At 39.1% G+C, this 27,358-nt stretch overlaps 1 protein-coding gene and 1 non-coding gene across 2 annotated transcripts in view; both read left to right on the forward strand.

The window, feature by feature from the left end:
• The first annotated feature begins 413 nt into the window (after positions 1–413).
• Positions 414–486, forward strand: Trnaa-agc (transfer RNA alanine (anticodon AGC)). Its single transcript has one exon. It is a non-coding gene; the product is annotated as a tRNA-Ala (tRNA).
• Positions 487–8,503: 8,017 nt separating this feature from the next.
• The window catches only part of LOC118263161 (zinc finger protein 395), a 44,248-nt gene continuing 25,393 nt past the window's right edge, over positions 8,504–27,358 (forward strand). Inside the window, exons 1-2 of the mRNA XM_035574972.2 lie at positions 8,504–9,300; positions 23,236–23,402. Of these exons, the coding sequence (XP_035430865.1) occupies positions 8,923–9,300; positions 23,236–23,402 (545 nt within the window). The 5' untranslated portion in view covers positions 8,504–8,922. The remainder of the gene's footprint in view (positions 9,301–23,235; positions 23,403–27,358) is intronic.

A 27,358-nucleotide genomic window follows, 5' to 3' on the forward strand; every position in this document is an offset into this window, starting at 1 on the left:
CATAACAACACTAACACTATCATACAATCCTGTTGGTAACACAACTCGATGAGTTATTGCTGTTTTAATAATCATCTAAGTATTCGTAATAAATAACGCTATTTTGCTCGTTTTCTGATGTTCGTGCATGATTCTTTACGAAATATTGTTTAGATTGAATCTATGTATGTATTTAAACAATGCTATCTTGACCTACGATCTTGAATGGTTCGGTGTAAAAAACAAATGAAACCATGGTAATGTGTGTAGTGTAAAATCAGGTTTTGTCATTGACGACTGTACTATATAACAATATTTCGTAAAGTAACACAAGTTAGCAACAATGTTAACGGTAAACGTGTTACAAATCTGATTAGAAACACGAGTCTTGTTTGCCTACAACGTGATACACTATTTCAAGACTTTCACTATCAGGGGGCGTAGCTCAGATGGTAGAGCGCTCGCTTAGCATGCGAGAGGTACCGGGATCGATACCCGGCGCCTCCAAGTTTACTTTTTGCGACATTTTTTTCTTTTTTTTTATCATTAATCGAATAAATATGATAGTGCCAATCATTTTAATCCAACTTATCGTAATTATTGGGAAATACAAGTCCATTTCTTAGATATAGGAAATCCCTAGTGATATTCTTTTAAATTAGAGATTGTAGCTTTACCTACACAAGCAATTATAATACTTTAGGTACATAATAAGATATCAGTGAAGGTAGGTTGTTATGTTAAGTGCATAGCTTCGTGATCGCATGTCACAATATGGAAGTAACATAATTTATAGTCGAGGGAGTAAATGAACTTGCAGCACTGCCATGGAAACCAACTATGTTACCGTACTGATAAGGAGTTTTCCTTAGACCATTTCCTATTTAATAGGAAATACTTTTTATAAACAGGCACTTACTTGAACCTATTTATATCGCAGTTCATGGACGTAAACGCTAACAATACAGGCAAGTATTGTGAACAAACAATAAAGTAAAAAAAAGAAAAGTAAATGCAACGATTGTTATAATCAAAAATCGAACGTATTCTTTTTATAAACAACAGATACATGCGCAGATAACTGTTTATTGTTCAAAAAGAAACAAAAACGATTCTGAGGTCGATTAACTCGGTGTTGAACAAGTTCGGACTTGTCAAATTAAGAATATTTTAAAGGTCATAGATACCTATAACCGGTACCTACACAATAAGTTTTACAGTAGGTAGGTATCTAGTTATCTTCCTATTTGTGAATCGGTATCACATATGGTGGTGAGAAGTATAACATTATAGGGCAATCAAAAACCATTAAACCACGAAATGATAAGAACTCGATAGGACCCAAGCTGCCAAACCACTGATAGGCACCATCGTGTACTAATGTTTTTCCTATTTATTGTCGTTATCTAATTACTAAAAGCGTCAGGGCCGGACTACGAATTCCTTTAGCCCTGTGGTACTACAACCTGGGTGGCCAACCGACTCAAGTAAAGCAACTGCCATTTTGTTCATGTCAACTGATGTGTATTGGGTTCGTTGTGCCTTTTGAATATTTTTCATTGTCTTCTATAGGTAGTTTTTATTAACGAGGCCCCTGGTTGCAACCTAAACGCTCAAATAATTATTAATTGCTTTCCATTTCATCATACCTCTCAGTCCTCACACACACTCTCAAATATCGTATACAGTGTGTGTTCGAAACTTTGAGCCATGGTTTGAACACAGAATAACAATTATGTGATACCGCTATTACTTTCTCGTAAGAAGCACCTTTCTCTTAACTACATAATAGAAAAAAATATGGAAAATTCGATATACAAAGATATTGGGTATACTTAGATACCTATTTATTTACACGGACGTGTCTATCGGTCTCTGTTCGCTGATCAATTTATTTATCTGCTCGCCGCTGTGCAACCGCATCGACGCTGCATCAGTAGACATATTGATTTCCTTCTCAAACGTTCATTATTAGAATAAAGTGCTGTTTATTTCTATCGATGAATGCTACTCTAACTATGAAATTGAATGCAATTTCGTTATGTATTACGATTACAGATTTTATTAAAAGTCTTTATGGATTTCTTTGTAGCTTCTTAATATAGCTAAGAGGGTCAGGAATCAGTAAATAAATATATAGGTACCTGCCTAGATCCGTCCCTGAAATGTTATCACATTTTATTTGGTCGTGACGACACATATTTATTCGCCCTAGCATCGTGTTGCTGCGTTGGACAAAACCTTATCGCATGTGATTTTCGAAACATGTTGATAGCTAGATATTTCTATAGAGCTATTTTTGTCACGTTCTTTGTATTTAACAGATACGGTTCCGTTATGAAACTATTCGTAAATAGCTTTAGTTACGCGAAAACTTGTTACGCCACATTTTTCGCTCTCAGTTGACAGACATTTAAAAAATTGAGCGTGACAGTAGCCAGCGTACCTACTTAACTTACTAGTCGTCAGCTCGTCAGTCGCACTCCTACTTACCTGCTGATTTCAAAGAAAAGTAACAATAACTACTATTTAGTTAGTAGATAACAAAGAAAGGCACCCACCAGCCAACGAATGCATCGGGATATCAGTAGATACTATTTTAGGAACTGTTGAAAGTGTTGAAGTTTCTCTAATACAGAATAAGTAGGTTACGTTTATCCCGGAAGTTTAGCCCAAGTAAAACGAGGGCATAAATTATCTACTTATAACGTTCAAGCGGATAGCAGCCACGTGGTTGAGAAACGGGTCTCTATTCGTACAAAACTTGTTTTGAATGTAGTCTCACTTATAAAACAATTTCAATTTTGTAATAAATTCAATTATAATGACTCCATAAGACGTACAGTTTTATATTTATTTAACAATAATAATAGATAATTAAAACAAAATAAACAAGTTCCCTAATTATTATTTACTGTTAAATCGTTACTGAGTATGTTTTCGGAACAGTTCTAATGACCTTGCTTATCGTTATCATCATTATAACCGTGTTATTCATATCTTCAATGTAGTTGTTGTAATATCTACAAAGTTATATTTTTGATGCGAGGCGGTGTTGATTGACAATAATCACACGTCGCCAGTATTCTCAAGAAGTGTCCTCGTCTGTCTTTAGACTAGCGGTTAGGTAGTAGAAGCACCTACAGACCTACCTACATAATTACATACGGAACTATATACCTGCCATCACTACCGTCCACATATCGACCGTATTATTTCACATTGTGTGATTGTGCGCAATCTTGCAATGTTGTGTAAAGTCCATGAAATATCCGCTAGTTTCCGCCTGGCATTTAGTAATCACAGCAGGATTCTTTGTCTTTCAGGTAGAGAACACGTTACACGAGAGAGACATTGTAATCCTTAAATTATTTTCTGCTGAGGTTCAAAAGCATGTAGGCGGCAGTAACTATAATCAGTGGTACATTTTTGCTACAACAAAATGTTCAAAGACACCATTGTCTAACTCTAACGTTTCAAACAAAGGTAAAAGCAATTTCGAGCTCTCGTTGTGGCTCTCCCCAAACAAATCTGAGCAAGATTCCATTGAAGTGTCGGTATTATTATTCTGTGTGCCTTTGTTACCTGCGCTGGGGGCAGGCTCAGGTTTGTTGATATTTTTTGTAAGCATTCCCATAACAGCTGATCAGGAAAACAAACCCACGTGACTACGCCGCTCTCCCATTGGTCAAATCTTCAGAGTCACCCCAAGTTTAAACTAGTCGAGCTAGCACACAGATAAACCTTCACCCACACATATTTTCACTTCTAACATAATTGGCCCAATGCGCCTTTGTGCATCTGTTACCATCGCATCGTAGGTACGGAAATAAAAAAAATCATGGGGTTGTTGCATTGAGAGAGCTTATTTTAAACGTTTGTTTGGATTTCATCTGTCCGGTATTAGAGTATAATATCGAGCCACACTACGCACAAATAATAGAATCATAATATGAATTCATAACGGCGACGAGCAGTAGGCAATATTAATAACTTGATGAATTAATAAATAATAATATATTAACTGGTTATTAGATGTTAGCATGAGCATTCACGTAGAAGTGTCGTGTGGCGGTGTGGACAGGTACTATCCAGCTACCTACACAGCTACACGTAATACAATCACGTACATAGAGTTACTCGTGATCTTGATTTTAATTAGAAGCACGTTATTGTGAATGTCTCCGCGACGCTTAATAATGTCATCATTCTTATTTCAATAACCGATACAGAAAGAAATCTAGAATAGGAAGTATAATTATAAGTCTACATTTGCATTTATATAATTATTGGCTTTTATTCGTCGATATATGCCATAATATGCCTAATCGACTGTGATAATTAGTGATGAAGCAATCATTATCGAGGTCACACAATATTAAAATACGAAATAACGAATTAAAATCAACTAAGAAACTGATTGACAATACAAATTTACTTACTTACGCAATATATTAACACTATGTGTTATGTAATAAGAAAATAGCGACTGTTTAGTACTTACAATGTGTCCGAATTACCCCATTCCTAAGACACATGATAATAAAAACACTATGATAAAATTATAGGTACCTAATTACGACATAACAGGGAGGTGTTTTTAATCCATATTGATTATAAACATCAGAGATATGCTACGAGGTAAATAAAATACGTTTTCTATTGATAATACTTAGTAGTGCGTCACAATATGGTAATTGAAACCTTATTGTGTAAATATTATGGCAAGGAAAACTTTGGTTTATCAATAGGTGATTAACATAAAAACAGAGATTACCTTAGCATACAACACCGAACGTTTAATCTAATTTATTGTTTTTTAAAATGTATTCGTCATCCATGACGTAAGATGGCTGACCTACACCTTTTTTGGGCACATAATATAAACCGGCATGCATGTCAATAAACCGAAAAGGACAAAAAACTTTATAAATAAATGTTAAGTAGGCAATACTCCGGAATAACATACAGAACATACATGCATTTTATGATAATGAACTTAAATGAATTCCTCGGAACGCTCTTCTACTAGGAAGAGGCTACGTAAATTGATTTAAGATGTAGAGGTAGATAGTGCCCCCCTATATATCTTTTAGAACAAATTTGACACTGAAATAACTATAATAAATGTTTCTTAATAACGAATACATAAATTCTGTGCATCACCTTTACTCTTGATTGTTACCAAATTCATTTCTTCATTAGGAAATACATTTGCCAAATAAGTTGTTAATGACTTATTTACAGACTAGAATATACAATGTGGCCACCTATCAGGAATGGAAAAGATTTCTAAATGGATCAATTAATTTAAAGGCTCTTTGGAGGTGCTACGTATATCTTATCTACTATGTATTTACAGTAGAGGGTGAAGTAAACTCTCAGCATCTACATAACACAAATATAATCAGATTTCATTTATTTATAAGAAGAATATATAATTATGTACCTTATTTCACGAATTCTATACAGAAAGTTCAAAACGTACCGAACAACGAACCATGTGACATTTGACCTTATACCCAAATACAGCCTAGACAAGCTCGGAGTTCGATGTTTGTATTTTTCGTTTTGTGACCAGACCAACGAAGCAGCCTACTAATGAATTCGGAATTACAATAATTAAACACTCAAGTAAGGTATTCCACTAGACACCGTACTGGAATGCATATTAGGCAACCAGCTCTGCTGCGACCTTGGTGACTCTACTTAATATGTATGTTTATTTTTATCACAGTACAGTATCTGTTCTATCATTCACTGATGAAATAAATGTAAAAACAAATATTAAGTACTGTTAGTCGTTTTTGTTCTAATATTTTTTCTTATTGTGAATGTGCATTAACGCACATCCCACAAGTTCGATTATTAGGAGTATTGTGACACCCTCATAGAACTAATGGTAGACGTTTCTGAAGGTGAATTTTCATGTATTATGTATGAACTTAAATTGTTCCGCTTTTTACATAGCGCAGTGATAAATTGCCTATCTATAAACTTCCTCGAAAATATGTTAAAATGTTTTTTTCAAAATGGTCTCCAGAGAAACAAGCAAATAAAATAAAAAATATTTTCTACATTATTATGTTAGGACAGATGATCATGATAGCCCATGTGTTGTTCGTTACTGATACTGATTAGATAAACTAATGTTTTATCAGAGAATTTGTTCTTAAAGCTAATCTCCACCAACCTTTAGTTTAGCTCTGTACCATTATCGATCTAGGTAATACAAACCAAAATTTGGAGAAATTGAAACGTGCTTCTAACCGTTTCTGTACATATTTGAAACGTGATTTTATTTGTCTTTCAGACACGTACGTGCCATACAGATTTCATACTTTCTATGTAATTCTTTACATACTTATTGCAAAATATGATGAATTTCATGGGTACAGAATGCTAACGTGTGTGGTGCAATCATGTTTCATTATCTAAGTAATTATTAAGTACCTAAGCTACAACGTTATATGTTATATGCATTGTATATTATATTCTAACTAGACTCATAGGAGCTATACTGCTATTGATGACTTTCGTAAACGGTTCGAGGAAGCTTACAAATTGTTGTAAACACGCCATATTGTGTTGCACCATGAAGAATCAAAGATGGCCGCCGTCCTTGTTTGCCGCCCAAACTGTGGCTGTACTCGCTACGTCGGTGTCGTCGCTTTGTCCATTTGTAAGGTTCAACTCGCGCCACCATTTTTACAGCTAGCCTATGCAAATCATTACAAAATAGTGGCAATGAAACTTTATTTGCCCAAGGTTAAATAGATTGTTGTGTAAGTTACAGATCTTCGTGGCGAGGTTCAAAACAATCTGTCATTATAATCATTAGGTATCAACTAATTAAACCTAATTACTTCCGTAAACTATGCAGGTACTTACGTCACTGAGTATGTACTTCATGAGTAATGGTTCATATAAGTATTTTATAATAGGTTTTTGAATTCTTGTCAAGTCAACAGATATAGATTTCTATAGCTATATTTTATATTTCTTCGAAATGAACGTTAATCTAGACTTCGTAGGTTCGGTTCGACCATGGTTCTTATTAATGTCTTAATTGAATGTGGTGTACCTAAAGCTCTTAGCAAATAATTTATTTAATAAAACTGGCAATTGAGTAAATCAGACAAGGTCTACGCATACTCATTACTTACTGCCTATACAAAAGCAGGAAAATGTTCACGACTACACGCTAGAACCGCTTTTTATAACACCTACCGAGACAATGTTAGTAAACAATACAATGCTATTCACACACAACTAATAACAGTTTCTACTTCATTCTTATTTAACGGGCAGTGCGGGTTTGTTTATGAAAGACAAATTTTTACGCACTCGATAAATAGAGAGTGACCTCCATCCGTGAGATTCGTTTGTCGGGTAAGAGTTACGTAAATATGTTTACACTGAACATCATAACGTAAACAAATGTGACCATAAACTTGATAAACACCGAGTATATATGTAAGTGGGCACATGGAATAGTTCGCTTGATGACGTAACGCTACCGTGCGCGCCAGTTCGCCGGCTCTAACTAAACATGTCACTCGTATAGGTAATATACTATTTTAGTAATATTATGAATCACATTCCTTAGAACTAGTGCGTAAAGAAAAAAGGCGTAGTTCGATGTTTATTTAATCCTGATGCTATGATGCTCATAACTATTGAAGTCATAATTCTAAATTTTCTAATGCTTCTAGTTAAATGCCTATAATGTTATTCTGTTGGAATAAGTTATTACTACCATTTAATAATTATTAATATAATCTAAACATATCAAATTACACTATTCTATTGGCTCAGTTAGCCTGAGTTTATCTGCATTGTTCATCAAGTAGGTAGAGCTTAGCTAGTGCAAATCAGTGCTACGATTACTACGAGATCCAGTGTTTGAATTCCGGATACAAATAAAATACTTATTATTCTTTGGTGTATTGAGGTTAAGTTTAAGCAAACTATACATATACATACTAATTATACTATTATATGCTATTAATTGAAAAAAGTGATTTATTGTTTGTTACAATGACGAAATTTTGTTTTCTATCTAAACAAAGTTTATACAAATCTTTCGTATCAATGTAATCATTCAAATGTAGTAGAGATCAATTATAAAATATGTGCGTAGCCATAGTTAGGTCACGTTAACTGCGTTGCATAAGTGGGTGCATCTGCTTGACATTTGAATCGACCCCGAATCCGAATAGAAACTGTGTCACGTATGAAGCGTCCGCGGACAGTGGGTACGGGCGGCGTCGGTGCGTTGTGCAATCCCGTTAGCGCTCCACGTGCGAACCGAACCGGCGCGCCTCAATGTCGCCCGTGGGCGGCTGCCCTCCGCGTACCGCCCGCCCACCCGCTGAAAATAGCGAGTCCGCCCGAACGCCGGCCGAAGCGCGCGAGCCACCGAGCACCCGTCTAGCTCAGGCATGCGGCCGTTGACTCGGTCGTCTCGCTCGCGCGAACAGCTGAGTATCAAAACAAAGGAGCGAGACGGGCGGTCGCCGCTCCCGCTCGCCGGCCGGCCGGTGTCGCCGGTTTCGACGCGCCGCACGCACTCACGCCAGTTCGTGTTCGAACCGCGCTTATTGAGGTCGTCCGCTGTGAGCTCGGTTACGAAGTTTAGTAACGCGAAAGGATTTTCCTTTGTCCCGATCCTCGAGGACCCTGCCCTCGTATTATGTTTCTACGCGAGAGCCGCGACCAGCCCCGGCCTACTGAGGAGCCGGAAAGCGCGCAGCGTGCTGAATCGCGACGAAATTTTGTCAATTTTCCAAAATTCTGTGACGGTTATCCCGCGAAACGCGTACGCCGGGCGATTTGAAATTTTGAGTGAAGGTGTGAGTAGAATTATACATCGGCCACCGGACAGTGTAGTGAGGCCGTGAGTGTCCATAAAATCAAAAAGTAGAGTGAGGACTGAGCACCATGTCCACAGGCAAGCGACTCGCCAAGCGGTCCATCATCGGGACGCGCGTTGCGGCTTTGGGTGATGACGGACTGTACTATTCGGGGATGATTCACGCAGTGAAGACACCGGCGCCCTTCCCAGAGAACAACAATTGCATCAACTTGACTCCTAACACTCGTTACACAGTTCGTTTCGACAGTGTTATGATGAAAAACCGCGAGTACCGGGACGCTGAGCTCATCGGCCCCGGCTTCCGCGGCATGACGGGGGTGCGCCTCAAGGAAGGCCAGCGTGTCTTCCTCACCTACAACGGCCGCGAGGTGCACGCTGACGTCAAGCACCACGACTACAACACTGACGAACTGCTCGTCCAGATCTACTCTCCTACTTCTGAGGTTAGTTCTACGAGCACTGCATTTGCCATACACATTCACTTATTTTCTTATTCTGATTTACAACTTAATACAACTCAATATTGCAAGATTTTAGTTTAAGAACAAATTGCAGGTTTTATTCAACAAAAAAAGTTCTATCAAAAGACATCAACGACTTTCATAAAACTTTAACAGCAAAGTATTTTTTAAACAAAAGCAGCACTTAGCAAGTAACGCATGCATAGGACAATGATGGATATGCATTTATTTATAATTAGAGCGTTTAATAGTGTGCGTGTGAACAATGATCGGTTATTTGTAGTATATGCAGTTCGAGGCGATGTTGTAGTGTAGGCGGAGTGGTGGAGCTATTGACCCCGCTCCACGTGCAGCGAGCGGTGCGCGATGCACCGGCCGCTGCGGCCGGCTTTGCTTGACGCATCGCACGCGCACGGCGCAACCATGTAACTTATCGCAGCGGACATACACGCGCTGCCTGCACCACCATGGCCACTCTTACTCGTTACACACTGCAGAACTGTTCCGCTAGTTATATAGAGTTACACGAAAACTGCTCATGATTCAATTATTGAAATCTATGACATCATTTATTTATTGTTATCGAAATGGAATAATGTACATTAGATGAATAATTTTCCTATGCTTTATGTAGAGCAGTAGACATAATTACATTGTAATAATGTAGTTAGTTGCAGTGAATCTGTTTTTTAAAACAAATGATCACGTTAATCCTTCGACATAACAGGAAAATACGAACTGTAGGTATCTATTAGTTGGCAGAATTGTCTTGACGTTTAAGTGTAGTAGGAGTAGGCATTTAATATGTATTTAAATATATTAGAGATATTGAGGCTTAGCACCAAGGGCAAAGATAACACTATCGATCATTAAAAATTCGGCAGCACTCGCAAGGTGATGCCTTTATCATTGAAAACATTAAATGCATTTCAATCATTTTACAATAGAGATTAGATAAAGCGGTAGGTCACGACACCAATACAGCGGGCTGCACACAGCGCTCCGTGCACTATCGGCTAGATAAACAGAGTACACGTGTCGCCGCTGCTACAGTTAGATGAACGTACTTGTTGAAATTAACCCGGCCCCGGTTTAATGCGTAGCACGTATTTGGCGCCGTGTTGCTCAATTCGGGCACGCATGCGCTAAATTTTGTAAGCTGGTTTGACCGTTACACTAAGTCAAACTGCGCGCCACAGAACAGGTAGCCGAAGATTCCTATAATCACCTCCTCCGGCACTACGCCACAGATTAAAGTAGATACGTAGTTATTGTTCGACGCCGGCCGGCGGCGCGGCGGGCGGCGCGCGGGCAGAGCCGGCCGGCGCGCGCGCGTCATGCGTCATCAGCATCGGCCGGCTTATCGTCGGACACAATTTGTACACAATATTAATTCGTGTTTAATTTCCACAGCCGATAATTGACTGGTTGACCCGACTTGGTATTTAAATCTGACCGTCAATTTGTTTGTCAAGGCTCGATAAAGGTTTTATTGGCATTACCTTCATTTTTATATTTCCAGTATATTAAAGCCTTCAATTTTATGCGATCTCATACTTATGATATCTTTATTACCGGTGCTGGTACCGCTGTCCAGTTTTGTAAATTACGTCATTTTAAGAACATAACAGTAATAAGTAGAACAAAGCTTGCTAATCAGCTAATGTTTACTAATGTCGCCTCGTTTAGATAGGCAGCCGCAAACATGTTTAATGTTTTTACGACGAAATCAAGAAAGCAGTGGCGCAGTGATATTACAACAGTAATAACAATAAGGAAGCGAGGTGCGCGCGCGCAGGCCTTGTGCCGTTGTGCGTAAATTGTGACGTAGCACGCGATACTAGCGTGACGCGACACGACGCGCCCGCGCCTGCGCATCGCGCCTCGCCTCTACTTATTTCAAAGAGATGATGCCATGTTTACGGTCCATCATCAGTATTTATCTATTCGTAACGTGTAAACAACCGACACAACGTTTTATTTTCGATAGAACAACTCACATAGCCCATAGATGATCAAACGGTGCGTTGTATTTCAGTAAGAATAAAGACTAAAGACCAAACATAGGTAAATTACTCGTACAAATAGTTCCATTACAAAGCTATCTGACACAACAAAGAACATTAAGTAAACGGCGCGATACGCACTTGTTTACTAGTTCGAATGCCGGCCGTATTGTACCAATAATAACAGCCGTCTACACTGTTAATATATGAAACAGTTTTTGCGTCACCGCACGCTAGATAGAGCGGCGCACTTCATGAAAACAACTTGAGAGATAACACGCGATAGAACGACACTAATCAAATGTTTTTCATACGACGTAGAAATGCAGGAGAAACCCAAATTGTATAGGAATTATTGAAAAAAATCTTAATTACAGCAATAGTCAATTTATCAGCGAAATGACGTGCGGTATTCCCCAGGTGCGGTTCTGTACGCTCGCAAGCGTCAGAGCTGACAAACCCGCTCTACATGTAGCTGTACAGAACTGACATACGATCAAACAAAACCTCTCGCTGACTCACCGCCGCATTCATGTTCATAAACAACTATTATTTTACCGGCAAACCCGGACAGGGGAATTACGTAATGAATAGATATCTGCATATTAACGTGTTTAAAACACATTCTTTCCTTACATTATGATTTTACCACAGAATCTCTGTTACTAATATAGATTACGTTTTGAATAACACTCAGATTTATAAAACATTCGAAAGCGACGCCGCCATATAACGTCAGGCAATAAGATATAAAAATAAAGAGTGCTCGGCTGAGAAATAAGGTCACCGGCAGGCCCGGAACCGAGTAACGGTATTCGTTACAAAATCGCGTCAAGAATTATTTTCACGTGCGCGCGGCGCCGGCGGCCATACCGTTAGCCAGTGGCGGTCCAACGTCAGCTAACCTTACCACAGGCCGCCATTAAGTGGAACACTTATAGCTGTTACAGGCCTGACCGAATTGCTTGGACTTGGTAATCAAGACGTTTTCGTTGTTTTAGCCACTTAAAAAAGACTCGAACATTCTTTGTAGAGAAATAACTAAACACCGTCTGAAACCATACGTGGGAATTACGCAATTGGTATTTAAATCGATTTCTCCAGTATCGGCAACCGGCGAAACGCCTTTCGTTTGTGGAGGTCGTAAACGATCCGAAGTGAGTAGTGAATTGAGCCGGCGCTGGCGTCGAGTCCGCAAGCAACGAGTGACGCGCTCACTCCGCGACCACCACAAGTGTGAAAGTGTCAGCCACACCTGCAACTCTTTACGTACATTGTGTACTGTGTACAGACACAAAGACGTGGACTCAGTTTCAGAATCACTTGCGCTGTGGACTGCACTCATGACCATTAAATATGTAGAATCTATTCCTAGAAAAACGCCATCTATGTATACCAAACTAACCGATAATGTGCTTTACCGATACTGTTGCTGTCAGGATTTTCCCGCAACTGTGTAAAAAAAACAATCTGCCACCGTTGCAAAAACTGAATACAGTCCAGATTTCAATCGACTGGTGGTCATGCAATATTAAATGCTAAACAGAACAACACAGGTTAATTCTTACATAACCTTGTATGCGTTTGTGGTGTTGATGTTCTTTAGTGTATTGGGATAGTTTTGTAAAGCAATTGCTGGAAAATCCACTTGAAATATGATACTTTTCTTCTATTTTTGTCTTCTCGAGCTGGATGTAATTTGCCAGTTTTTGAGGCTTGTCGCATTCTTCATTATACGTTATGATCGACAGAATTGTTTACCTATCTGTTTCTGACAAAACGTTAGTGCCAATCTTAGTTGGGGCAAGATTTACCTCTCTACTCTTTCGAGTTAGCATCAGTTAGGCCAGTAATATACTTAGATAGAGTCTTGAAGTAACAAGCTATCACGCGTGTCCGTACAATATAAAGTATGGTGACTGAGCAGTCGGAAGACTCTAATCTAATAACTTACCAAACAACGTTGCAATGAATACCGCATTGCTCATATTGTTAGCGAAAGTGGTTATGATTCAAAAGCGCATTATAAATACGTTTTCCAGATTTTCCAGTCCAGTTAAGATTTTTTTCGATAGAACGAAGACACTTACACTCATGGCGCTTACCGTTGCGTGGTATCATCGTCGCGTGTTCGACGCTAATTTCACTCAGCTTTGACTATACTGTTTATTTTCCTACCTTACTTATATTTTTATTAATATTTATATATGTATAATGTATATATGTGTGTAGATAATTACTTTTACTATCAAATAAAATTAACGCAATACAATATTAGTAAAAATTTGCTATCATTATTATACACTGGCAAAATAGTCCATTTTCGTTATAGACAGAGTTTTACCTGAGTTTGCGTTGTAATCGCTAACGGAACTAAGCCGAAAAGCTTGCTGTGGCAACTATGGGAAGAGAAAACGCCGTCCTCTGCACCAGCATCCCACCAAGCACTGGCCACGCTACCGCTGGCCGGAACGTGACGATACTGTTGTATTGCGTACATCTAATCAACTATCGATATGAGATTAAACAAATATGTACTGAACGTAACGCTGAAAATATAGCTAATTCTATACTTTAACAGTTAGAACGTCTCGTGACATGGTTTCTAAATAAATCAAGGTTGATAAGATAACACCAACACAGTTTGTTAGTACAAGACGTAACAGAATGCCGAGAGTCTGATAACTTAGGGCTTGCTGTAGGTACTTCTTGGTTACTTGCTTGGCTGCTGCGCTGCTTAAGATAATAAGCAGATAGTGAACGTCTCAATTCCCACTGCTTAACGTAATTTGAAAAACTTGCGTAAATGTCAAGTTGTCCACTGTTCTTCGTACTTACACGACTCTTACGTATGTATGTACAAAGTATCAATCCCCCGTTAAAAAAGATTACCGATAGTTCATGACCCGCATGTATGTATGGATGTAAATGTGAAGGCTATGGCAATTATTGATGGCCCCAAGATTAAGAAACTTCAAACGCAACAATCGTACTTACAAGTAAAAATGGAGAATGTCAGTAGAACTATGTAACCACCATTGAATTGAAACTTCTAACAAGTTAACAAGAGAAGCGAAAACTACATAAGCAATTATGTATGTACTTACTTCGGTACTATCAGATTTGTTTAATCTAAGTTTGTCTGTAAGCACTGTCAACCTGTTGCACGTTAGATCTTATATTACAGCTGGCACTAATATGGTCGGTCGCGGTTCATGTAGGAGTTCGGTACACATGATATGATAGATAACCAATAGTTAAGATCACCTCACCAACCCACATCCAAGTGTATGCTAATTAATGCTTTAGTGATTAAACTAATCACATGTTGTAGTGAGATGTATTCGCTATATTTTATCGCCTATTAAATAGATACTTATTCATTATCATATCAGCAACACGATATCCTGCGGCCTCCCACAAGGACTTGCAGATCGATCGGTTGGAACTTTGGAAGCCATCGTGTGGCTCCTGCGACCTTATCTGGTCATCCGTCCATCTTGTGGATGAATACACAAAAGTGTCTAAAGACTCAAAAAGCTAATAATACAAGAACATTTTAACAAAATTCTTTGTGTGTGGATCTATATCGTAAATCTATTTATGCACGCATTTACTTCTGGCAATAATTCACCTAAAATACATTATTAACGTACTGGTGTCTAATTAAAATCAGCTTTTAAATATCCAGCCTTGACATATTAATAACGCTTGTCATGATAGTTCCCCTGCTTGGTGATAAAATAGTTCGCCTAATGTATTCGACCCAAATTCGCGTCGAAACACACAGATGACTGACCATTTAATGTTGTCTGAAAAACCGTTGCTTTAAACGTTTGTTCCATTTGTGTTCCCGTCTTCACTTGCCTAATGGAAATGAGACCACACTCAGATCTTTAATGCAATTAGTAACATGGCGAAACCGCTATGTAAGTTCTTCCTTCCAAGGCTGGGATAAAATCTTAGTATATACATACTATAAATGAGTACTCATTCATGTAAAAATATTCCCCTCTTGATATAAAATAAAACGTTCCACTGATCTCATGGACATTGTACCTAATAATTTTGTTGAGCTATATTTATTGGTCCTCCTACGAACGAGAAGCGAAGGCAAGGTCGGCCCTTTGTGAGTGACCTCATTGCACTCGCCTTGGAATAGTTGCATGATTTATGTCTCCTATCTAAACAGCTGGCAGAACAAGATGTGAATCTCAATTCTTTGTCATTCGAATTGGAACACATCTGTAAATCTAACTACGACACTTCACAGTTGACTGTACTAACAAATCCTAATACATATCTACTACTAAATCTGGCTTGCTTACATAGCGGGGTGCTTGCATCACGCACGGCATAGCGATCGCTGTTTGACTCAGCAACGCAAAATAACTCGTTTTCGGGTTTGAGGTAACAGTAACACACCGAGACCGTTACTACGTGGGCGAGTGTCACAAGTCTGTCTACCTACGGCTACGGCTACGCAATATTATCCACATTTGTATGCCGGCGTCAGAACTAAACGACGATTAATGTATTACTGTGATCTTGAACATACAGGTCAAATTACAAGTATGCCAACAATGGAATAGAGAAGACCGTGAGAAGGAAGGAAACCGAATTCCGACGCAAACAATGCACTGCGTGCTTAGTTGAATTAATAAACGAGATCATGATAAACACGAGTAATGTAATCACCACTCGACGCTTGACATTTTCTGCAAGCCCTTGAATTTGCAGTTCTCATTGTCCTAAATAAATAAAGCAGAGCATAGTTATACCTAACTATGTTTCGAAATGTTTTCGTATGAAGAGCAAGTTTAATTGCAAACGCGTAGTGAGGCGGGGAGCACTCCGCGCCCGCGCCCGCGCCCGCGCCGGCATGGTGACCCACTGACCCAGAATCGCTGATATTGAACCAGCGGCGACGCACAACCCGTATTCGAAACCCGACCTCAACTTGTGCTGTTTTTTATATTAGTATTTCAAATTATGCAGCCATTTATCAAAGCCTTTACACCTGTTGATGCATCAATGCGTGACATTCGGGCGAGATGAAGTTGGCTAAACCAGTGAAACAAATTTCGGGTACTACAAACGATGTTTTAATTGCAAGTAATCTGTAATAAATGATGATGAAATTGGTTTTCAATGACGATTTCCATCCGTTATTACCTATGCTATAGTACATAAGATGATTTAACTACAATCTTAATACCTATGGTCTTACGTTGACATGCTGTGTCATGCGAAGAATGAATAGAATATATGTCAATCGAGTATGATCGTGTAATTTATACTTCACCTAATGCCGTACAAAATAATAAATAAAGTAGATACCCAGTCGTCAGCGCTAGTGTATTGGCACATCGCGGGTCAGCAGTATAACGGTCCTATCTGCGATGCGTATGCTGCGACCGCTTGAAGCGAACAGGTTCCCGTATCCGTTATCAACTGGTAACTTGGGGCGCGGTGGGTCGCATTCTGTTTTTGGGTCAGGTTGGGTCACGACGCCTGCGTGCTAGCCGCCTGCCCCACGAACATATTTAGCACTATTTCGATATCTAAGAATAGAGAGGCAACCACGCTTGCCGGCATCTCAAGGTGAAACGCTCACTTTTCTAAGCGTCGCACGTAAAGATTATAGCATCACGCCGGGAGTCGGTAATGTCGAAACATCGGCACTACGTCCTTGTGCAGATTTCACGTTCAATTACGTAACAGCGTGCGATTTTATTTACGTGTAGGTAAGCGACTACCTATGCTACGCGTTACGCGCCCGCCTGCGCCACCTACGCGCACCGTAGCCGACGAGAGGGCGGCAAGCCATTTTGCCCGTGACGTCACCGTCGCGTCGCGCCTACGCTAAATCGTTCGCCAACGCGCCATGACGTCGTTCCTAGAATTCTAATTGCTACGAACTGTGACGTCATCCGCTATCAAAAGTATGCGAACATTTTATCTGTCAAGTGGAGGCAGATAAAATGTTCGCATATTTTGACACCGCCTTACATTATTGTCACAGTGCTATGCAACAGCGATTTCCAGACGAATGATGACGATAGAGACTGACCTACATGCGCGGTCGGATTAATCTTTTAATAAGAACGCTCTATTACAACCTATGACCACACGGTTTATGATATCATCTGTTTAATCTTAAATTATTTTTACAATTCTATGATTATTTATTTTAGTGCAGTTATCTTTCGCTGAGCATAATAGGTAATTAATTACTAAATTTTAGTCAGGTCAACGCTCAAGTTCAACAGGAAAATAAATCAAACTGAATATTCCTTCTACAACTAAAACGTATTTACAAATGGTCATTTAACGTACTTAAAAATACCAATCATCCGCAAAACTAAAAAAAAACTTCTTATGTTACAAATGTCATAAGTTACATCCTTCGACACAAGCTGCTCTAGTTCTATAAATAAAGTAATTGTTGACCGCACTAGATCCAGAAATAGAGCACGGTGAGGTTACCCGGGCGAAATCAGGCCGCCTAGATGCTAGGATCGCGACCCGTGGACCTGGCGCACGCCAAGTAGGCCGGCGCGGTTAGTCCTGCACAATCGATGCGCCAGACCTACACTCAATCAGCTAACAATTTCCAGTAAATCCAAATTGTATGCTGTAACAGGAATATTGTGCTATGATTCATATTCGAAGGAAAAGGAATACTTAGGTTTTCCTCGTCAAGCTGTGTATAAACAGGTTCAAATTAGTCACGTTCGATCAGCCAGTCATTCAGACAACAAAAAAGGTCTAAGAGCTCTTATTTCTTTAGTGAGGAGAATTAAACAGCGGTAACTCACGAATGAAACGGTTTTGTTCCAAGGAAAATGGTTGCAATAAAAACACCGGCTGCATTTTGACGTATAAAATGTAGGTCACGGATTTTTGGGGCAAGGTTGCCGATTGCAACGGCTTGGCGGAGGGCGTGTAGCGGGCGCGAGCGGCGCGCGGCGCCACGATCGCGTGGCCTGCTTCCACTGCATCCGCTTTGCAACCAACACTGTTTGTATTCACCAATCATACAAGGCCATTGTGCCGATTGATTGATCAGCTTAAGCGTACATATCCGATAGGAATCACTGATTGTCTGCAACACTAGATGTAGACAGTCTGTAAAACGTTCCATTTAATGGTCAGGCACTGCAGTGCAAATGTATGTAGTAGTGTATTACCAACTTAGATAATTCATTTCATTACGCTTCTAGTTATAAGCAGTTGAGTTATTTCTTTTGTTTTGTAAGGAGCTTAAAAAAGATGAATTAAACTATGACTTATATGAAAACATAAGTTTATAAAGTTTTGTCAAATTTAAACGTAGGCGTGAAAAATTAAATGTATAGTTATTCATAGACGTATTAAATGTCATGTACAGATCTGTTATATGTGTGTATATCTGTAAATACCAGTTATGTCTATATCTGCATGAATACACAAATATTTGGGAACACATTTTGTGTAGCGAACACGTGTAGGTAAGTTGATTCACTTCAACCCACGCATTTATTTCTATATTATCAGTAATACCTATGTAGGTAACCTATTATATTCGTAACTTATCTATTCACGAGATAGTGTAGATAGTTGCTTAACTTAGCCCAGAACCTTTCCTTTGTCAATGGCAATGTTTGCTCTAATTCTCGATAGATAAAGCTTATCACACTACAGCACAGCATCTACTTACAAAATCTCGTACCTACTTCAAAAGTAAAGTGAGTGTTACTTTCACTCTACCTGCTTACTTGTATATTACAATAAGTAAATACTAATTAATATTATTGCGACAGGCGACCAGAAAATCGTGTTTGGGCCACACGTTTCATTGTCACGTGTGAGGTATGACAGGTAATGAAATTGTTTGACATCCCTCTCTTGGATAGCTGTTTGTTTTAATGTCATATTAAGGTCACTGTCACAGGACACTCGAGGACACCTCTTCTTCAGAAACACATACTAAAAATAGTTCATGATAGGTTGCAGACTACAGTGAAAGCCTAATGCTTGATTTAGCTTTGATTACGGTGCCCACGATCGATAGTCAGTTTACAAAGTGAACAGTAAATCGACTGAAAGTTCGTTTGGTAGACTCAGCGACACCGAGGCCGAGGCACAATAGACCGATTATGTGGTAGTAAGTAGTAAAGCTATTGACCTATTTATTAGTGCACGATCGCCCGCTGACAGCCGAATTGCTTATGCATGCGTGTCTACGTGACTTCAACTGCAGCCTTACTGAATACCCAATGCATAAACAATCGAAAACTATATGTAAGGTAATACCTCTACATATCGAGGTACATCAACTTTCATTATAGCGATGCCTACTGATTTAATGAAAGTAATTTGTTTTAAATATAGCCCGAATTAAGCATTTCTATTTTGATAAAAATTACTACAACGCTACTGGCATGCTATTTCTGTAGCATGGTAACTGTGATTTAAACCGATTCTCATTTTAAAATTAAACTGACGATGTAAACATACGTAATCGATGATCACAAATCGAGATCCTGAAACGGTGTAGTTGGGTGAAAATAGTTGCGCACACGCTTGCATGCATAGTAGCTACGTATCTATTGCTGTCGGCGTAGCACCGCACCGGCCGGCGGCGGCGGCGCGGCGCGCGGTGCTACGCCGACAGCTGCCGGCCGGCTTCCAGTGAGCCATTGACTCGGTGCGGCTGCAGTGAATGTTCTTCATCGCATAGGTACACGAACGCTTTATTTTTCGCTTTCGCTGATTACCAGATATCAATTTCTAGCGATTATTATTGCACAATAGGTAAACGTTTCAATTGTTTGCTCTGAGTATCCGACATTGATGAGTATTGTACTTATAACTTTGAGTACTTAGTTATTAGTAATATTCCTAAATTCAGGGTAGCTTGTGACGGAAGATTTCGTTTCTTATTACCACAAAAAATAACAGAAACTGTCATGTTTCAAAATAGTGGAGGCGTACCGAGCATGGATAATCCGTTTTACGAAGCGGCAACATTGATGCGCAGTAGAGCGGACAGTTTTCGCAATCTTTGGACGCCAAAAGCACTCAACAACCGCATGAAAGCAACCGCAACAGTGAATAAAGTGAACTTGCAGTTTGTCAAGTAGCTTCATGCACTTGTTACATCTTCTAAAGTAGTTCAAACGCTTGACAAAACAAATAAAAGCGAATACAAGTTACACGCTACGTACAGGCTACTTGAATATTAGTTTTTAATTAGTTTTTTGACACCAAAACGTTGACATTTAGCTGCGATGTGACATTCTTTATGGTCCGTAATGGCGTAGCGTCATACTGATGACGGCAATACAATAACCGTTCCTAATGACCGTGAACCTCGTTTTCGTATTATCTAATATGATATTCAAAATTTTCGCTTTTCTTTAGCTGTGGGAAACTACTGTTATTTCTGTATGGAATTAAAATATCTTTCATTTATTGCTATTTTTTATTTACATAGTAAATACCTACAATTTTATAAGATGTATATTTAAATAGTTTCCAGTTCTAGAACTGTTTATATAAATATATGTATATCCATGTTATCATTTATCTATCACACCTCACACATGCTACTCAGCAAATGAATATATGTACCTCGCATGTATGAATTTCTCTAGAAGTGCACGCACAAATGTATGAATTAATATGCCATTCCGATATGCTATTTTGCTTTCTGAATTATCCCTCACGATGCTTATTGTTTCAAAGATTACAAAGAGACCATTCCCTCGAGGGGCAATAGCAATGCATAGAATAAATTTATTGCATAAATACAACATAAGTGTTGGACGCAATAAAGCTAGCTCTATGCACTTAGGTACACAGGTAATACTCACGGCAGCGTTATCACGATACCTATAGCGAAGTCACTCGGCGACTTTCACTGGCATTTCAAAGCCGTCCGTTTCGCCATCGAATGAAGCAATTGTGCAATAGTTGTCACTTTTTACATAACCACGATGGCTAGTGGCTCGCCAATCGCCAATACGCGTCTAACTAACGGAACTACCAACTGAAGCTGACAATTACCCACAGACATTCCATAGGCCGAGAATTAATTTTCATGACAATGCGATAGAAATAATTTAAGTATGAGTGCTCACTCAGTCATGAAATCATGAAGAGCAGTTATTTTAATAATGTGGTGTATGTTTTGATATTGGTCTCTATTTATAATTGTATGCAAGTGGGATACATTTCTACCTGTAGCTACCAAATACATCAGCGAGCTACTCATTAATGCAACTTTCATTGTTCCGGCTCGAATGAGGGTTACGGCAGCGGCGAGTCGACGTCTTAGACTCATGGCACGTCCACACTCGCACGAAATCATGTAAAAGTGAAAGTATGATGTGATCAGCGACCCGCGCTCAACATTAACTGCATCATGGAGGAATTATTCGTGAATAGGCTTTTTCACGTTCGTTTCTAAAGTAAGGTTAGCTCCATGGTACCTAACGGCGCGTAGCTACTGCGCAGTTACCTACTTCTAAACCGTGAGATTTAAATTACGTAGATATGGAATAGAATTTTAAAATCTCACAGTCTTATACTACAGACTTATCAAGGCCTCTGCATTAGAATTACCCAATCCTATTAGACATATTTATCAGCTGTTGCCTCTTTGAAAAAAGCTACAGGAATGTTATCTGATAATGCGCTTCGTTCGTATTACTCAAATAGTATTAGCAACGATTCTATTTAGAAGTCGATCGATAGAAACAAGCAGTGTTCACTCGCTAAATTGACGCTAAATATGACAAGGTTATTCATACCGCGTAACGTATCGAAAAAATACTACGTACACTCATTATGTATTATGTGGATAGATAACGTGTCAATCACGAAGGTAGTCGCGTCGTAGAAGGAAGCCGGCGACGAAAACGCAACCAATGTCAACCAGTCGACAGCGCACTGCTCGTTGGCACATAATTGACCGAGAGTGTGACCGCGATACGAGCAACTTTACCAGTGCGTGATAAGTATACATACATGCGTCATACAGTCATGCCTGCTTCCTAATACTTGTTACAAGTTCAGCTCATACAGATACGTCGTACACTCTGACGTGTGAATGACAAACCAATTATATTCAACATTTCAAACAGAGTAGAATATTGTTACGTGGAAACTCCGTGGAAACACTTATGGTTACGGACTTCCCCTTGACAGAAAAACATATTTTGTACGTAAACACTTTACTTATTGCATACTGTTGTTCGCAACTATTCAACACGACGCAACTCCGTGTATATTTATTTGTGGCTCATTTCAAACAGATTTAAACTCAAAACAAAATACTGCATTAATACTTATAAAACATGCCACAGCCATTTATTATACCTAAATGCAGTTTTCAGTAACTTCGACAAGCACACAGAATATTAACTCGTTTACCTCTACAGGGTAAGTATTTGAGTTGTGTGTTTCCTGTTCTAAGGCAAGCTCGACTGTTGGTATATAGGAATTTCCATTAAATAGGTACTCATTACTTACTGTAATTTTATATAGTACGTATATCAGTACGCTACATGGAAAACAATGAGTAATTAACTTAAATTAAATTAGCTCTGGAATATTTATTTTAAATTTACATTAAATCAAGTAAATAGTCTAAACGGTATTCTTCATGGCAGAGCCACATATTATGCAGTTCGTGATACGGAACATGCATCACATGCTCTTTTTCATCCGGTCATGACGTCACGCCAACTCGTTCACCCGATCACAGTAATTCGTATGAAGGTCGGCCATATTGATCTCGTGGTCGTCAAGTTCGTCAAGTAAATCTTTATTAGAAGTTTTGCAGTTACCCAAGCCTAGTTTTTATATCCATTCATCATGTTTATGAAAGTTCATGCATTACAAATACTTTATTTTGCTTCAGGTGCGGATTGAGTTAAAGAAAAAACTGGATGACGTAAGGCTGTTGGAGTCACGAAAGTCAGCCAGGTTGGCAGATGTGGACACCGATTTTGCTAGATTAGCAGACATGGCCGGTGATCGTCGTCGTTCCTCTGCTACTATTGAAGTACCACCAAGTCCCGTGCAAAGGTAAGTCTACTAACATTATTTAAAAAATACATTGATATAAGACGAAGGGTCAGAAAATTGACTCGCTCAGCTGTTCCAAGAGCAAAAGTTATAAGTCAAATAACAAAGCCACGATCAGAATAATGTAAATCTGGGACTAGGGAATCTAATTAACAAATATCAATGCTATTTTGCCTTGAGGTAGCGGCTCACCTCGCCACAAGCGCTAAGGAAGGCCGCTGCCGTTGCATTTCTAATGGCCGTTCGCTGCCTTGCAAAATCTCTTTATGTCGATTTTGCTAATTATTTAGTTCGCCAAGCTAAACAGGTATTTATAGGCATCTGTGAAGTGAATTCCGACAGTGTAAGTAGGTAGATGTTTTAATTTCATCAAATGTAAATATAATTTAGTTGATTTTTTTATCTCTTCGAGTTGCGATGCAAAGATGTCTTAGGAACATAACATGTCAAGGGTACGATCAAATGAAATTGGTAGTAAAAGTCGGCAGTGAGTCCCAGTCATGAGGCGCTAGTATGTTTTGTACGTTACCTTGTAGGTAGATGTAATCGTTCACGAGTGTGCACTGTGCATCGACGAAGTGGGGCCGGGCGCGGGCGAGCGTTGCGAAACGCGCACCGAGCACGTTAGAAACTGGATGGAAGTGTTAGCGCGGAGTACGGGCGTGTCCTTGTCACACTTGCCTACATTCTGTGGCCGGAGCCCACCGCCCGCGCCTCTCGCCCCTTGCCGCGCCTCTAACAGGGACAGACAATGCAACGTTCTGAGAATTATTAAAAAATCTAATGCATTACATAATTGTTACGAGTACATACGGCTCTGACTAGAACCCATTTTTTTCTTCTAGGTATCTACTAATTCTGTTAGAAACAGCATAGCCTTCCTATCTATACACAAAGTTCTCTCTGCTGTATCAGTGGTCAATCGGAACACTTTCATAAATCGCCAGTAATATCTAGCTAACGTCAGTAAGCAAGTTATATTGTACTTTAGTAGAACCGGAAAAAACAGCATCAAATGCTTGGCACGACGTGACGCTCGACGCCACCGCGGTTTCACTTTTCATCGTGATCATAGTGAGAGGCGAGGCCTCCACCGTGGTCCAAATTTCACAATACCAAAGCGAGTCTTAAAGGAACAAGCTGCTTATAGATCTACTACGCTAGTCACCGATTCAACTATTTTGACAGTATTAACCACCGAGGAATCAATTACCTTGAGAAGCCTTTACAATTGAAAATGTACGCCTGACTAAGTAAATTCAAACTAACCTGTTGTTGTGTTTAGAACAATACAAAATTATATTTTATTATTCTTCACAAAACTAACGGATTACGGACACAACCTGTCGAAGGTCAGTCCGATTACATACCTACCTTTGTAGAATAATTAAGAAGCCCGCATTAATAGTAGAGCTAAAAGCCAGCGGTTGATATTTAACGTGTAGGCAATGATTTCATAAAACCTGTTTGTAAATACAATTCTTTATGAATTTGTGAGATAGCTTAGCAAATGGTTGCAGTCGCAATAACCAGATAATTTATATTAGACATTTTATTCGAGGCGCAGATGTACACAGAATATTAGTAATTAAGATGACCACGTACAAATTTAACAAGATTGCGTTGCGCTCTCTCTCTCTCTCTCTCCTCATTGTAATGATAGATAAGATAGAAATTTAATTCGTGAACAAAATTTCGCAATTTCAGATCGGACCATGCCAAAGTGAAAGTATGCCAACATTCGTTTTCTTTTAGTTAGGCGCCTGATGACGACATTAGTTGTGGCATTACCTTGTATAAACTCACGGTTATCTGGTGAAAAACACAACATTCGGAAACTCGCAACATAAAATTCGAACGACTAAACAATGAATTGTAATCATTTCGTTTGGTACATGCATGAATCAACTAAATTCAAAGATGGCGTCGCATTCGGCTGGTGCTTGGCGCGGCCGCCGTGTGACACAGTGACCCAGTTTCGAAATGGAACGCCACACACACTAGAATAGTACAGTACACAACGATATCCGCAAATGATACGCAAGGCAAGAGACAGTTAAGTGTATTCCTATATTCAGCAATACGAGCAACTAGAACCGACCAGCAGACATCTCTTTGTACTGTATTACATTAGAAATCTTCATTATCAAACTCAGCGGGGTACGCAGTTAGGATGCTAAAAACTGCTGCAACCCGCCTCTTGTTAGCTGATTGCTATTTTAGGACATAGCCAGGTCCACAATGATTGGTGCTTAAAGCAAGTAAGCATGCAAACAAGCAGAATTTTTAAAATCGTCTCTAAAATGATAGTGATTATTAAGTATCTCCAACCCATAACAAACTCAAAACAATCATCAAATTCAGAATATTATGTTATATTAATTAGGCTTACGCATCACATTTTGGCTTAGGTTATCAATGACCAGCGGGGACATTAAATTTTTTTTCTATTAACTTCCTAACAGACCAGAAATGATGTCTAGATGACGCGGACGATAAAGAAACTAAAACTAATATTCCATTCACGTTCTACAATTCAATATACTAATTATACATTCTTTAATTCAAAATTCTTTCGCTGCATGTTCTGGACTGCGAGCGAAGTATTATAGTTGTATAAATTACAACCATGGAAATATAAAATAAAGTCACAAGACATTAACTTACATTCCGCATGCGTTTGCGCAACATGTAAAGAGAAGGCGCGCGCGAGTCAGACAGTGGTGGGGCGATGGCGGCACTTTCACGTTGGATAGGTACACGTTTGCTTTCGTTGGTGTTGAGGAGGCCCGTTATCTCATTCGGCAGGTGCAGTTATGTTGCTACTAGCTTGAGAAAGTGTTACAAAAATATATTCAGAACGCATTATGCAACTACAATTAATTATTACTTTAAGTGGCTTAACCACTCAAATAAGAAAATAACGTATCGTCGATGAGATAATTATAAAAATTTCACTGCTGTTGCACCTTCAAAATGAACAAAGGGCATCTGTGAAACCCGAATACGTCATATACAAGGACCACGATTACTCATCCGGAATGTTCACCTCAGTGTTGACTTTCCGGCGACCTACCTGCAGGTTATTACACTTCTCGCCGGGGACAAAAACAGTTCGTGTGTGCGATTATTCTTCGAAATCAGAATAATGGGAGTCGCAGTATAAGTAAAGACTTTTTGCTTCTTTAGAGTTTGGTGCAGTTAAATTTTAATTTAAAGATGGTATAGTGTGTAGGATTGTTACTCGTAAGTCAAGAAATACCAAATTGTCATGATATTTCAAAAGAAACATGAGCAGAGCGAGAAATTATTTACATGAGGTGGATAGGCCAGCCAAAATCAGAACTTAGTAGACACGCGCAGACCAGCCCACGTTACTAACTCGATCACACAACGGATCTATGTTTTTATAGACATAAAAAAACGCCCGCCCGACCTACATCAACATGGCAAAAAACGCATTAGCTTCAAACGTTCAATGTAACACTGACGAATTTACACAATGAGAGCTGAAGACCTTCAGTTTATTTTACGAAGCAATACAATAGATTATAATAAGTAACTACTTAATACAATTTTGGTCATCGAAGGTAATGTTGTATCTAAAGGTAAATCGGTGTTTGGAAAGTGAATACTACCTAACCTACTTAAGTACTTACATATATACGAAATAATCCAGCCAGTGCCAAGTATAATAAGCATCGTAGTTTCAAGAAAGTCTACCAGCCGCGAGGTGCGTAGGTGTCAGTGCGACATCATGCGTATCGATGTTCACGTGCTTCATTAGAAAAAAACTACGAGCTCACAACATGGTGAAATCGGTATTAGATTCTAGTTTAGCTATTGTTGCTGTATTGCGCGTAGGTACCTACGTGTAGTTAAATAGCGTTTATGAACCTTGTATCTGACGTAAGCTTTTTTTTCAGCATAATCAAAAATATTATTTAACACAGATT

Source organism: Spodoptera frugiperda, chromosome 12 (assembly GCF_023101765.2).
Source record: "Spodoptera frugiperda isolate SF20-4 chromosome 12, AGI-APGP_CSIRO_Sfru_2.0, whole genome shotgun sequence".
NCBI classification, from domain to species: Eukaryota; Metazoa; Arthropoda; class Insecta; order Lepidoptera; family Noctuidae; genus Spodoptera; species Spodoptera frugiperda.